General features: G+C 41.8%; 1 protein-coding gene across 4 annotated transcripts in view; it reads right to left on the bottom strand.

Moving 5' to 3' along the window:
* PRKG1 (protein kinase cGMP-dependent 1) overlaps window positions 1-16447 on the bottom strand; it is a 1872748-nt gene that overhangs the window by 1670337 nt on the left and 185964 nt on the right. Inside the window, exon 1 of one of the 4 annotated variants that reach the window (XM_063961737.1) lies at window positions 6475-6592. The exons of 2 other annotated variants lie outside the window; for them this stretch is intronic. Coding sequence is in view for 1 of the 2 variants with exons in the window: in XM_063961736.1 (XP_063817806.1) it covers window positions 5161-5165 (5 nt within the window). In the remaining variant the exon portion in view is untranslated. Of the gene's footprint in view, window positions 1-5160; window positions 5202-6474; window positions 6593-16447 lie in introns of those variants that run through there. One more of the 4 variants, XM_063961736.1, reaches the window with a different exon arrangement.

Raw genomic sequence — 16447 nt, 5'->3', positions numbered from 1 at the left:
TCTAATATTGCTCTACAATAGAAAATATAAAGCAGGACTCTGGTGTGTATTTTATGAGGATCCCTAGGAAAAGAAGATTTTCTGTTGCTGGAAAGAAAGATGGAAAGGAAGAAAAGGTCACCAGGGCAGCTGACTTATGCTCACCTTCCTTATGACACTGGTTGGCAGTGGAGAGAGTAGTCTTACCACTTTGCTAGGCCAGCTAGGTGCCGGGGAGGGCACGCATGCACTGGCGTATCCTCTCCTCTGTACGCACTGCAGGGAAGCATCACACAAGGGGGGTCATTCCGACCCGATCGCATGCTGCACTTCGTTGCAGCTGTGCGATTGGGTCGGAACTGCGCATGTCAGGCAGCGACGCTGCTAATGAAGAAAGCGGTCGCAGTGGCGACCGCAAGAAGATTGACAGGAGGAAGGCGGAACTGGGCGGCAACTCACCGTTTTCGGGGAGCGGTGAGTCTAACGCAGGCGTGTCCAGGCGTTTGGAGGGCGGATGTCTGACGTCAATTCTGGGACCTGCAACGCTGGATAGATCGCACTGGGTAAGTAACTCTTACCCTGGTCTTCTTTTACACAAAACTTTTTTTGCATAGCAGAGCTGCACAAGCGTTCGCAGCCATGCTATGCAGAAATACACTCCCTCATAGGCGGCGTCTAGTTGATCGCACGGGCAGCAAAAAGTTGCTACGTGCGATCAACTTTGGATGACCCCCAATGTCCCCATTGAAGGCTATTCAGTGATAGTCTTCGCCTGCAGGGAGGTATTGCTAAATAGGCAAGATCACTAAATACTACGAAAAACTGAGGATTTAGAGCTTTGAGCCTTTGATAAATAGACCCATCTACCTGTAGGTGCATCCTGAGTTTGAAATTAATGTCTATAAAAGTGTGTAGAACGCAGGGATAGCAAGCTATGGGGCTGTGTTGTGCTGCCACCTTGTGCCCTGACAGGAGACCACAGGGTGAGCTCAGTTATTTACATTACTTTCTGCTCTTTTACCACAATTTACAAAGAAGCTTCTTTTTCCAGCTAAAATCATATATTTTTTAAAGCACTGCATGCCAAGTAATAGACATTTATAGCACATCACTAATGTGTCAAGCTGTAATTTAACCTGAAATTGTTATTTTTATACATTATGATCTGCAGATCAATTTCATATTGTATGAACATTTAGGGCCGGATTCAGTTAGCACTTAACGCAGATTGCTTTTTGAGCCTCCGTGATAAGTAGGGCTTTCTGCCCTTAACACAGCTGCCGTGGTATTTCACACGGAATTTATGTAACAGTCTAAGGCTACAAGGCCACGATAAGTATAGCGACTAATTGAATACGGCCTTTAGAGTGTAACATTTGAAACAGGCAGCAATGTGAATCTCTTATATGACTTTTTTTTATATCAAATGCCCTAAAAAGTCCATGCAATGCTATTGATTAAGCTACTAATAACCCTGTAACAACAAGGTCTCAATAGATTGCTATAAGGGATAAATAGACTTGTCCAAGAACTTTTCCTACTGCAGTGGTCATTGCAGATGTCATTTGTGCTTTGTACAACAAGTAGATCTTTCATATTTCTGTTCTGAATTTTTGTTACTAGCGATTTTCTTCCTAGATGCACAATTGGGTATGTAAAATCTGTAAAAGAAATTGTTCAGTTTGTCTGCAAAACATTTTGGCATGCAGTGGGTTTGTTCACGCTTGGCTACATGCAGCTGTTGGGATGACTGTTACACTAGTTTAACTCAGGTTGGGTTCGGGGGACCGGCTTTTGGGATACCACCGGTCACCATACAGATGCCGGGATCCCGAGCTTTAGATTGCCGGCGGGGGGCGAGCGCAATGAAGCTCCTTGCAGGCTTGCTGCGCTCGCCACACAGCGGGCTCGGTCACGAGTGGGAATAGTCCCTGTTAGTCGGTATGCCGACTGTCGGGCTGTCAATCAATGGGGATCCCGGCGTCTACATCCCTGTCACTCCTCTACCAGACAGTTCAGCAGTTCTCACCCTACTGCAGTGTCTACTGGCGGGACAAGAGGGCACCACTGCACTGTACCCCCCTCCCTCTCCCCCTTGGTGGTGAGCTATGCTAAACACCCCAATATCACCCTCAGCAGGAGTCACTGGCACTCTGCACAGAGCAACAAAAAATTGCCTTATGAACTGTTGTAAGGAAGACTATAGCCATCCTCCAGACGGGAGCTGCCACTTTCTATGTAATCTGGCATGGGGTTTAGGATCTGAATCAGGACATGAGCGGGTTCTAAGTTGGTGGGAACTGTAGCGGGTTAGGGTGTGTGTGAGAGAAATGGTCTGCTTTTCCCATATGTGGTAGCTATGATTTCTGATGGAGGCTTGTAAACAACATATTTGCGTATCCTCCTGGAATGGCTGGGAGGTTCCGAAAACCAGTTGGCATTCCCGACTGCCCGGAACAGTGGCCAAATCTTCCAGAGCCAGCCCGCTGTCCTCCACCCAGCCGCCTACCTACAAGTGAAGAGGCCAATGATGCAATTCACACTGAATCATGTCAACTCATCATAGCCATGTACAATTGTACACTGTGTAGTTTTTTTGTTTTTTAATACCATTTAAGCAGCTCAATTTACCAAGAAAGAAAATCTAAATTGCTCAGTGGGCACTGCCATATTATATTCCTATGATTTTGCTATATAGTTTGTGTGAATTTTTAATTTGTAAGCAAAAACACTTTTCTTAATTTTAAATACATACAGCATTATCAAATAAATTATTATCAGCGAAAGACGCTGTGCAAATTAATTGTGATTAGATCCTCCTTTCTATAGGTGTCACTTCCATTATCTAATGACTGGATTAAAATTTTCACAATCAACATTGAGAAGGGCTCTTCCCTATAAGCATGATCAGGATGTGGAACTCCCAGACAAGGGAGGGGATGCTGGCAACCTCACTTAGGGGTCTATAGATGAATCACTGCAGAACAGCAGTGCAGATTTAATATCCAATTTGCTGCGATGAAGCTGTGGATACTAAGACACCGAAGCAATTGTACATTCTACTTCCATAGCAGTGATACTACCCTTTTCACTCATCCATTCGGAAACATTCATGCCCAATATGCTCATAACAGACTAGGCAGTAATCTGTCACCAGCCAACCTTCCTAACCCACTGCAGGTCTAGATCCTCACAGGCACTGTCCCATACAGCAGGAGGCAGTAGTGGTGATTCACAGCTCTGCTAAGCACATTATAAGGTACGGGTTGTTCAGCATACCAGCCCCTTCCTGGCCGGCTACCGTAGACAAACAGTGCGGAAACTGTTTTTTTTTTGTTACAATAAATAAATAAATGCTATTACCTGGTGATCATTATTTTCTAAAACTCTTCTATCTGTTGTGCTATTAACAGAGCTACTAATGCTTCTACTACTACTACTAATATATTCATCTTGTGGTGTCAGGTAGTCAATATGGAGCTGCCACTCTTAGGGCCATAGCAAGGCGAAAGTGCACCCTGTGATGGCCGCGCCCTCGATCATGTGACAACTTGATGTCACAGAAAGGGGACAGGGTAGCTGGCACCAAATAAATGATGAGGGTTGGGATGTCCTAAGGATGCTCTGGGTGGCTTGCTTGGAGGACCAGGAGAAGTGGTGTGTCCTACGGACACTGGGGGTAATTCTGAGTTGATCGCAGCAGGAACTTTGTTAGCAGTTGGGCAAAACCATGTGCATTGCAGGGGAGGCAGATGTAACATGTGCAGAGAGAGTTAGATTTGGGTGGGTTATTTTGTTTCTGTGCAGGGTAAATACTGGCTGCTTTATTTTTACACTGCAATTTAGATTGCAGATTGAACACACCACACCCAAATCTAACTCTCTCTGCACATGTTACACCTGCCCCACCTGCAGTGCACATGGTTTTGCCCAACTGCTAACAGAGTTCCTGCTGCGATCAACTCAGAATTACCCCCACTGTGTCTCCCGGCAGTGGTTGGTTGCCGGGATGATGGTTTAGCTGAGCGTTCTGCTCTTAGGAGATTGTGCCACACTGGCTGCTCAATGTCACTGGAGTTCTGCACTACATCACCAACCAGTATTCTTGTACAGAGCTGTATATAAGGATCACTAATGAAAAGAACTAGGCAGAGAGGATGCCAACCCCCACAAGAGAGGATCTAACACTAGGAAAGGGGAGAAATCCAGTGGACAAACCCTTTAAGTGATCAGCATGTTTTACATCATGTCTCAAAATAGCTCTATTTCCTTCTGTGATAAAGGAAAGGTAAATTATTCATGAAGGTCAGTACTACCGCAATGGTTATCTTCATTACCTTTCAGAAAACAAGAGAGAGCTGTTCATTGTTTTAGGCTGCCATTCTACCAGGAGATAACAGCTGAAAGGGCACCTCCTCTACGGCATGGAAATGTTTAATGGATATCTCTGACAAGTACCGTTACTGAATACCCAGACAGACAGTGGCACTGCTTTCACTGACTTGGTGAAACATGTAGTATATGATTTCAGCTGGCTCATAAAACTTTGATAACGGCCTTTCAATCTCTGAGCTAAGATGAACTGTGAGGCTATCACCACCTGACGCCACCAATTCTAGCCAACAAGCTATTCCTGGACAGAGATTTCAAGGTCATTCTAGTTTTGTATGCTAATATAATGGCATGACTTTTTTTTCTAGTATATAGCAGATTTTGTTACATTTTGCAATCGACAGATATATAGCTAGACAAAGAGAACTCAGAACTAAAACTCTGCACTTTGTATGCTATAAATTGTAACGGTAGCAGGTGTGGATAAAAGGCAACTTTTACCCTGCACAATGCATCTGGCAAATGTTTTTCCCAAGCAAGGAAATATACTCAGGAATAGAGAACATGAGAAAAGATGGAAATAAGGGTATGGAGATGTACAATGACATAGGATGAAACGAGGTATACCTGAAAAACACATTTTATCTGAAAAGTGGGGAATTGTTCTGCTCTGCACAGGTCCATGGTGTGGATAATGGACGGTGTGTCTACAGGATTTATTGCATCATATCATAACAGCTAACTCTTTTCTTTCTAATTTATGATTTTACTATACAAAAACTACTTATAAGTGTCTAAGCAAATCTGCTGATTGCTATGGTCAATTAAAATTTAAATCCCACCGCTCACCTCATGCTGATATCATGATATTCAATCTGTCAGTAGCTACCTCTGCAGCATGATTAATCAGATGTCACCAATAGAGATTAAAGGGGGTAATTCTAAGTTGATCGCAGCAGTTGGGCAAAACCATGTGCTCTGCAGGGGGTGCAGATATAACATATGCAGAGAGAGTTAGATTTGGGTGTCGTGAGTTCAATCTGCAATCTAAATTGCAGTGTAAAAATAAAGCAGCCAGTATTTACCCTGCACAGAAACAAAATAACCCACCCAAATCTAACTCTCTCTGCAAATGTTATATCTGCCCCCCCCTGCAGTGCACATGGTTTTGCCCAACTGCTAAAAAGCAGATGCTGAAATGAAAAGGAGTACAGCTACAGACTAATCCTATGGGCTGAAACACACTACCCGGCTTTTGCCGGCCGGGAAAAAGCCGGACGGCTTTTTCCCGTGCCGGCATTGTAGTTAACAGTGTGAGGGCTAGGGTCCCTTCACACTGCACGGCCCCGGCCCGGCTGCCGGGTTGCAGCCGGGTCTCACCACTGAAAGGTCCGGCGGCCGCCGGGCCGTCTTTGGAGCCAGTGAACCGTGTGTGTGAAGGGGAGCTTTCACACACAACGGTTTTTTCTGAAGCCGTGTCTGATGCTGCGTATGCGCACAGCATCACACACGGCTCAAAGCCGTCCTGTGTGATAGACACTGCCGGTTTCTCCCGGATGGCAAAAAGCCGGACAAAGTTTGTCCGGCTTTTTGCCATCCGGGAAAAACCGGAGTGTGTGTTACAGCCCTTTGGGAGCAATGCATTCCTTGGCTGGCTATGTGAACACCTTTAAAAAAAAAAAAAATCAGGCCACACAGTTGTACATGCTCTAAAGTTCACAAACACAAAAACTGTCCATGATCTTAAATGTTTTAGATTCCTGTAACCTGCATATACACAATACTGTGTCTCCACGGCTGCTCAATCCATTAGCTGTGTGCACTTTTGTTTCTGAGAAAAACCTAATTTTCCTGTAGCTGACTTGCCAATTTTAGAAACGGCATCCTGTGCGGGGATCCGGTATGTAATTCCGGTGGTCAGGATCCCGGCGGACAGGAGACTGACAACGGAATCCTGACAGCCGTAATGCTGGCCATAAGCGCAGTGAGTCCCCTCGCAAGCTAGCTTCACTCGCCACACTATTATATTGTCGATCACCATCCGAGTGGGATCTGGGTGCTTTGTTCGGGATTCTGACCGACGGCATTTCGCTGGCTGTTGGGATTCCGGCGTCAGTATCCCCTCAGAATGACTTTTTAGGGGGTAGAGATAAAACTACTTACCAGGATCTTTAAGTATTCTGAACATCGGGATGCCGCTGTCTGCATTCTGTTGGCATCCCGACCACCGGGATTCTGATACCAACCTTTAGAAAAACAGCACTGTACAATCACAGCAGCAGATCACCATTACCCACACAACATGCTGAAACCCCACTTATTGTGTCACAGGCACCTGTGCTGGGTAACCGCACCATTGCATTTCCTGGTATTACTTACAGCTGATTTGTATTAAACTTCTTAACATTCCACCTACAAGTCTGTGTAAAGGGCTCTGAGAGATAAAGAGAACTTTGTAAGAGCACCGTGTTAGCAATTTATCGCTTTCCTTACTAACCCCCCCATAAGCACTAACAATGCAGGGACTTAAACATATTCATTTGACATTTCTTGATATTCACAAGATGTCTCATAATGTAAATCCGCAGGACATCTGTCTTATTACAATGCACATTGTGCAAACAATAGTGACAGCTAAAAAGTATTCATTTTCCTGTGAAGCTTCCCACTGTTACATGTCACCGAGGAAAAAAAAAGAGACTGACTTCTCTGTATGATCTAATTATGAATCTATTTCCTTTCTTATTTCTATTTTCTTTTTTCTTTTTTTTAATAAGAGAGAAGCACCTGTTGTGACTGAGGCAAATACAATATGTTCTCACTGGAATGCATTTGGTTTACAGGAATTTGGTGGCCTCATGAACCGTATGCTCAACACCATTGCTATGCAGGTGTAGGGGACATATATTAACCAGAAAGCTCACAGTTTAATGGCTGAAGGATTTGATTGATTATTCCAGACAAAGGCATGCAGCAGAGTTGGCTGGTTTCCTAAAGAGAAGTATGTAACACACAGGGTAGATGGCTCCACTAGGAGAAAATAAAGTAGGTACATTACATATTCTGTCACTTGCCGAGTTTTGTCTAGATTCAGAGGCCATCGAAGCCTGCTAACCGTGATAAGGCAGAGATTAAGGGAACCACATGAATTCTATTACAGGTAATACGCAGATCAGAACATCGCTAACGGTAAGAATCTAATTACACTCTCTCCTCGGATCAAGAAATTACATTGTCATATTAGTGGGAATGTGGAGTGCAGGATTTTTTATACCTTCTTGTTGCTTTGCAACACCGATCTTATCTCAAAAGGACCCTGTCCTTTATACTGGGACCACAGGTCTAGCACTGAGACTGGCTGAAAGTCTAGAGCACACATGTGAAACTCGCGGCCCTCGGGCCACATGTGGCCCACAATGCATACCTTTGCGGCCCAAGTTAACTTTTTTAAACACAATGGAATGCGGCCCATCACCACCACCAGATGAGTTACTGTTGGCCCATCTGACGTGCTTGGAACATATCTTCGATCAGGCACCATTCACCGTTCTGCACATGCGTGAGAAGATAGTGATAGAGATGGGGAAATGTCCATGGGTGGTGCTGCTGCACATGCCTGGCTGCCTTTGCAAAGCTCTGCCCCTGCCGCATCCCGACCTGATGTGATGAGAAATATGACTAGCATACATTACTAACTGTACATGGACAGGACTATGGATCTGATTCACCATACCTCTCTGGCTTTCACTGTAATGCAGTGCATATCACCGGCCAGCCATATTTTGCAGTCATCAATCTACTACAATCTCTCACAGATATCCAGTGTCCCAAAGTGAGATGATGTAACCTGCTATGAGTGTTCTATACTCAATACATACATTATGAGAGTGAATCATGTGCACTGGGGATAATAAGGAAACATCCACACATCTGTTTATATGTTTATCAGGCAAAATCGTCATCTCTGGGCAGGAGTCCATGGGAAATACTATAAAAATAGAGATGTAGCGGACAAAACCATCTACTGTAGCTAATTATAACAAATTGCAATTACTCCTTTCCTTGCAAGATAAAGGCTTGTCTATTGGATAGACTATTCCTAAAAACTTTCATTTGCAGAATGGAAATTACAAATAATAAATTTCCTTTTACTTTAAACGACAAATTTTTGGGAAGAATTTAAATTTTACATATTAGAAAATACAGCATACGAAAATATGTGCTTATACACTCATGCTATGACGGAGATGGCCGAATGCCATCTTTAGCACAGAGACAGCACACAGCAATACCTCCCTACACACACCAATTTCTTGAATGGGATGTAGACAGACAGGATGCAGGCAGTCAGAAGACCGGCGCCTGCATACCGACACCTGTGAGAATACCGATAGCATTCCTCTTTTTAAAGAATATACATTGTAATATTTTCTAATATCATTTTGATATGCTAATATTTGTTTTATGTATGTTTGTCATCGATATACAAGAAAATCCAGAATTACTATAATTATATTCCGGAGCTGCAATCTGCAAATAAGCACTACACGGATCCAATATGGGAAGGAACTGTGCAGTTCCAATCAGCGGCCATCTTGGTAGAGGCAGCATGAATTAGAGAGTGAACAACTCACATAACACAAGCCGCACTTCTGGTCTGTGGCCATATTTATTGGGACATTCCCAATCTGCAGCCATTAAGTCACAATGTTTTGGAGCCGAGTCCATTTCCGGTGGGCAGCCATCTTAGAGGAGGCAAGCTTCAGGGAAGATATTCTTGAGGCTTATAACCTCCATATATGTTTATATACTGTATGTACCCGGTTTTTTATATTTTATGTATCTCCGGGGCTGTATGTTTGGGGTGGTAATTCTCTATTTGTGCAGGATTTGGTCAGAAGGATGTTTTTTTTTAATCACTTTCCGGTCCCCATTCACTATGGCCATCTTGGTTTTGGCAAATGATAGTTAAGGCTTATGTACAGTAGTATGCATTTGGCTTAAAACAGGAAATTATGCCATTTCCTGCTGGGAGTGTTGTGCCACACCCAATCCTTAGTCAGTTATTATTAAGGGTATATAAGGGGTCCCAGGAACACCTAGAAACATTCTCCTGATGAAGTTATAATACAAATGGATGGAGGAAACACGTCTTTTTGGATATCCATTGCTGTTCCTGTTATTCAGATAAGCTCTCCTTTTAAAACTGAAATGAATGTTTGATATGCATTTAATAAATTATATTTGCATTTTTATCTAATTCCCTGCTACTTTCTCATGTTGTATGGTTTCAAGAACATTCTGCTTTTTGGTACGTGTGTCTATTATTCCTTAACCAGACTCATGGTAAAACCTTTTCATATTGCAGTAGGAGACACTTTTACTTGTCATTATCGGTTTATATAAAGTTTTATTTTATATATAAAATAGGAGGCTGGGGAGAAACAAAGAGAGCACAGCGCTAGCAGGATAGAGTATATACAAATACCGGACCACGTCGGACCTGGAGGCTCGGGGCTTTGCGTGCACGGGTGTCGTGGCGGGCTCTTTTCTTCCTATAAAGGTGAGTGGGTTTCTTCTGTTCTTTTCACACTGGTACATCTTGAGAAAGGGGTTAAAATCCCCGAAACGTCGATGGATGATATGTATTGCTTAATACACTAACTTTTTCACCAGTCCCCGAGTGCCGCAGTTTTTTCTGTTTCATATATATATATATATATATATATACTGGCCACTGTATAGCAGTGGCCAGGTTTTTTGAAAGTCTAGGTGATAGAGTAGGACTTGCAGTGAGATGGGGTCCCTTGATGTTGGGCTGCCAGCTTAGATGCATTATACAATTCATGAACTAAATCACAATTATTTATTGATGTATCGAGGTGGGTGAGCTTGCTAAAGTGACTGCTGGGATCTCTGTATAATACTATTTAAGCAATGTGACCACAGGCCACTGAGTGTGGTGAGTGCAGGTGTGAATCCCATTCCTGGGTATGGTGAGTATAATATATTTATATTGTGGTGAGAGGGCTTGTGTCTCACCACAATTGCCCACATTCTGGTGGGATCAGCTTCCTCCAAGGGAGAAGAAAACAAGAACTGCTCATAGAGATTTGGCACTCTGGATTTTGTTGATTGCCCAGTTCCAGCAGGAAATCATCATTGAGAAGAGGAAAAACTCTCATTCTCCCAGAGTTATGTGCACTGATGCCTGTTAGAGGCCAACGAGTAGGATAGAGTTTGTAGTGCCAGGGACTGCCGACAATGGCTGTGCCAGAAGAGCATGGAAAGTGTGGCTGCAAACCACTGCAGCGGACTAACTACTGAGCACAAGGAGTGCTAGGACTTTTTATGGTTATTTTTATTTGTTTATTTTCAGATATGCATCTGTACGACCAGGACTAAGCCTGTGTATGCTGTATATAGTGTCTTATGCCAGTAAAAGACGCTATGTTTCACCGGAAGACCTGCCTTATGAGTCCTTGTTTCCAGTACCCATTTTATTTATATATATATATATATATATATATATATATATATATATATATATATTAATATACAGTACCAGTCAAAATTTTGGACACACCTTCTCACTCAATGGTTTTTATTTTAATTATTTTCTACATTGTAAATTAATACTGAAGCCATCAAAACTATGAAAGAACACATATGGAATTATGTTGTATACAAAAAAGTGTTAAATCAAAATATGTTTTGTATTTTAGATTCCTCAAAGTAGCCCCCTTTTGCTTTGATGACAGCTTTGCACACTCTTGGCCTTCTCTCAATCAGCTTCATGAGGTAGTCTCCTGGAATGGTTTTGCATTAACTGGTGTGCCTTGTCAAGAGTCAATCTGGGGAATTACTTGCCTTCTTAATGTATTTGAGACCATCAGTTGTGTTGTGCAGAGGTAGGGTTAGTACACAGTGGACACCCCTATTTGACTACGGTTGTAATCCATATTATGGCACGAACCACTCAACTCAGCAAAGAGAAACGACAGGCCATCATTACTTTAAGACATGAAGGTTAGTCAATATGGAAAATCTCAAGAACTTTGAATGTATCCTCAAGTCCAGTTGCAAAAACCATCAAACACTATGATGAAACTGGCTCTCATGAGGACCGCCCCAGGATAGGAAGACCAAGAGAAACCTCTGCTGCAGAGGATTAGTTCATTAGAGTTACCAGCCTCAGAAACCGCTACTTAACAGCACCTCAGATTAGAGCCCACATAAATTCTTCACAGAGTTCAAGTAGCAGACAAATATCAACATCAACTGTTCAGAGGAGACTGTGTGAATCAGGCCTTCATGGTCGAATTGCTGCGAAGAAGCCACTACTGAGGATGAACAACAAGAAGAAGAAGAGAATTGTTTGGCCAAGAAACAAAAGGAATGGACATTAGACCAGTGGAAATCTGTACTTTGGTTTGATGAGTCCAAATTTGAGATTTTTGGTTCCAACCGCCGTGTCTTTGTGAGACACAGAGATGGTGAGCGGATTGTTTCTGCATGTGTGGTTCCCACTGTGAAGCATGGAGGAGGAGGTGTAATGGTGTGGGAGTGCTTTGCTGGTGACACTGTTGGTGATTTATTCAAAATTCAAGGCACACTTAACCAGCATGGCTACCACAGCATTCTGCAGCACCATGCGATCCCATCTGGTTTGCGCTTACTGGGACCCTCATTTGTTTTTCAACAAGACAATGCTATCCAAGCTATGTAAGGAAAGTGATGGAGTGCTGCATCAGATGACCTGGCCTCCACTATCACCCGACCTAAACCCAATTGAGATGGTTTGGGATGAGTTGGACCGCAGAGTGAAGGAAAAGCAGCCAACAAGTGCTCAGAACCTCTGGGAACTCCTTCAAGACTGTTGGAAAACCATTCCAGGAGACTAACTCATGAAGCTGATTGAGAGAAAGCCAAGAGTATGCAAAGCTGTCATCAAAGCAACAGGGGCTACTTAGAGGAATCTAAAATATAAGACATATTTTGATTTGTTCAACACATATTTGTTTACAATATAATTCCATATGTGTTCTTTCATAGTTTTGATGTCTTCAGCATAATAATAATGAAAATAAATAAGAACCATTGAATGAGGAGGTGTGTTCAAATTTTTGACTGGTACCAACTATATATATATGTATATATATATATATATATATATATATATAGTACAGTCGGAACAAGTGAATGTTCAGAACAGGACACGGCACTCCAGGACTTATGAATAAATGCTTGTAGTTTAATGTAACAAAAACCTGCATCAGTGCATTGTCTGGGTGAGCACAACTACAGACAGCTAAGATGCAGGATGGATCTTACATGGCACAGGCATACAAAACACGATGCAGCATTTCGGGACGCATCAGGTCCCTTCCTCAGGTGATGCTAGTGCCCAGCAAACAGCATAAAAAACTATATATATATATATATATATATATATATATATATATATATACAAAAAAATGTCTTCCACCCCGCGCTCAACCCACCAGCAGCAATATGGAGAAAGTCCCTGTTAGTGAACTTTCAAAGAATAACATAAACAAAACAATAACCAATTGCGCTTGGTATAACTTTAAAACACTCAGATTTTAGTATTTCCAGTAGCTGTTCTGTCATTTTGGATTTGGCTGTTACTTGTGTCTCTTTCCTGGTGGCTGCAGGTTCAAATTTAACAGACCCGGCATACAAACTGAAAAGAGTCTGCAATCAGGTTCATTACCTAGCTGAATACCCTTAAAGGCGTATGCGTTTATGCTTGGTTTTACCATCCTACAACCATTCTGGGTGAATTATCCATCTCTATTAAAAGTTGGTCCTATATATATGGACTATGGATGTTTTATATCCATGAAGGCCTTTGTTCCTTTTTTTGTGATACCATACAGAAACCCCTAATGAAGTCGTTCTGACGAAACACGTTGGGTCGAATCAGTTACGGTCTCTTATCTAGTTCATCAGTACACCCTACAGAATATACACCTATAAGGGTGAGGGTGTTCTTTAAAGGCTTGAACAGAAAACCTATTGACTGTATCTGGATGTATTTCTTTTAAGAATGTTTATATGAATGTATGGAACCTTTTATTTGTAAAAAAATATTCATATGAATTTATGGAATTCTATATGTTTTTTTTTTAATAAAAATGCATTGGTATCATATCTAATTTAGGCCATTCTGGCCGTCTTTTTGTTCGGGTGTGTTCTCTGGTGTGAGGGTATACTTGCAGGTGATACCAGTTATAAGAATCCACACCGTGGAAGAACAGCTACTGGAAATACTAAAATCTGAGTGTTTTAAAGTTATACCAAGCGCAATTGGTTATTGTTTTGTTTATTTATATATATATATATATATATATATGGTAACAGTCAAAAGTTTGAACACACCTACTCATTCAATAGTTCTTATAATATATATATATATATATATATATATATATATATATATATATATACATATATATATATATATATACACACACACACACATACGCTATGCGGGGATGGGTTGTGCGCAAAGCAAGCAGTCTAGCAGTCTGTTCTGATACATGAAAAAACTGCCTGCGGCCACTTCGTCAGGGACAGTGGTTAACGCAGCAACTGTCCCTAACAAGATTTTTCCTGAATAACAGGGGGAAAATGGAGAGATAAAAAGAATTGTGTCGATGTTGTCTGAAAATATTCGTGGCAACATGTACATTGTTGCTGAATAGTGCTCACTGTATTCTGACTTTTGTCAAGTTTTAAGAACCTAAACATGACTGGGTTGCAGTAATTCATAATTTCAAATACTTGGTTTATTTAAAAAAAAATCCCCATATATTTATAGTTTAAAAAAAATTGCTTTGTTTTGTAATGAGAAAATGACAAAAATTAAACACAAAATAAAAACACAATAAACCATAATGTTGACTAAACTTATGTAAATAGTTTAAAACCAAGCAACATGCACTGCTTTCTCTATTCTGAGTAAACACGAGCAGTGTCTCATGTAAGTGGCTGAAACTTCAAAATTATCTGTGAATATCAGTTGGAACATTATCGTACAATCCCCCCGGTTCAATCAGTAGATGACATGGCCCATGTGGGTGTAGTACTGCTGGCCAGCGGTCAGGAGACCGCCGGTCAGCTTACCGACGCCGGGATCCCGGCAGCATACCGACGCCAGGATCCCGGCGGGGAGGGGCGAGTGCAGCAAGCCCCTTGCGGGCTCGCTGCGCTCGCCACGCTGCGGGCTTGGTGGTGACCTGCGGTCGCCACGGGTTCTTTTCCCGCTCTATGGGTGTCGTGGACACCCACGAGTGGAAATAGTCCCTGTTGGTCGGCATGCCGACCATCCGGATAGTGAGCCGTCGGGCTCGTGGAGGAGGTCATGTGACTGTCGGTCAGCTGACCGGCGGTCACATGAATACCACCCGCCCATGTGCATAGTCACTATATAAGACCCACATGTGCTCCGGCCACTGGGCCTGAGTGATAAACAGTTGGTTCCTACTGCTTGACATAGGTTATGGGGGCTCTCAACAAACAAGTTAGTAATAGATCAAGTGACTAAAATGTATAAACATAATAAATCAGCTAAAATTGTTCTCTTATTAGATCTTCATCTACACAGAAAGCCATCTGAACTCCATAGGACAGATGAGAACAAATTAATTGTTGTGATGTATTACAATAGTGATGAATAAAACATATGTCAACATTGTAATAAGCTACGTGCTCTGGTAAAAAAAATAAAAACCTCTGGTTTTTATGAAGATTAATATTTTAGTGCACAGCGTAATGAGATAAATCGCCAAACAAAGACCGCATTGGCTGACAAAAAAAGTCCTGCTGGTTTAATGTGTGTGGGAAAGATTTCAATTAAAACAAGCTGTATTTTACTAGTACAGCTCAATCTCCACCCAGCAAGTATGTAGATTAAATAATAGAATATGCAGCGGGAAGACTAGCTCCTTGTTCTTTATTGCATGAAAGTGCATGTAATAAACGCTGACACCTAACTGAATTTTATTACACAGTGCTCTAAAAGATCAAACTACTAAATAATATTGCCAAATATGCCTCATAAGTAGAGTGCATCCTCATATGTTCTTAACTAGTAGAACAAATGGGCATTTAACATCACAGATGTGGTGAGTCACTAAGTACTAAGACAGGCCTGGCCAACCTGTGGCTCTCCAGCTGTTGTAAAACTACAAGTGCCATCATGCTTTGCCACAGTTTTGCTATTAAGGAATGCTAAAACCATGGCAGGGCATGCTGGGATGTGTAGTTTCACAACATCTGGAGAGCCACAGGTTGGCCAGGCCTGTACTAAGAGATATGTTTAACATAAGGGCGTGGGAAACGGCTCTTGCACATGCTCTGTATTAAAATAAAAACAAACAATATTCAACATAGTACCCATCTTATCCAGCATTTAGTAACAAGTGCTATAATGTTTATATTTACATTAAAGTATACAGTAACTTTGCATTTAGATGGTTTACCAATCATAATTACAGGTTAAAGCTGAAGGACCGCTGTGTCCAAAAATAAACATTTTCATGTATAAACTGAAGGGTAAAATGAACTGTATAAATCTTGTTCTAATATTTTGTTCTAATATTAAGGGTAGTTAGCCAGTGATCCTTCGCAAATTCAGCTCAACTACTTTATTTATTTTTTCCAGCTATGCGCTCATACTTGTTTTATCATACAAACTGGTGCCTACACTACACGAATCCTGGGCGCTTGAATCCATGCTTGCTATACTAGCATCTGATTAGTGTTTTACAACACATGGTGGAAGGAATATGTTGCATTGTTAAAATGTAATACGTGAACACTTCTTAATTACTTAACAATATTTGCATATATTCTATATTCATATTTGGCCACCAGGGGGTGCAATAACCATATTATTTATATACTGTATATACTGTAGGATACCAAGCACAAACCTTCTAAGGCAGAGGTTCTCAAACTCGGTTCTCAGGACCCCACACAGTGCATGTTTTGCAGGTCTCCTCACAGAATTACAAGTGAAGTAATTAATTCCACCTGTGGACCTTTTAAATGTGTCAGTGAGTAATTAATACACCTGTGCACCTGTTGGGTTACCTGCAAAACATGC

The sequence above is a fragment of the Pseudophryne corroboree genome, chromosome 3, assembly GCF_028390025.1.
Source record: "Pseudophryne corroboree isolate aPseCor3 chromosome 3, aPseCor3.hap2, whole genome shotgun sequence".
NCBI classification, from domain to species: Eukaryota; Metazoa; Chordata; class Amphibia; order Anura; family Myobatrachidae; genus Pseudophryne; species Pseudophryne corroboree.
Note: the sequence above shows the minus strand (reverse complement) of the source record. Positions and strands in the feature narration are given on the sequence as shown.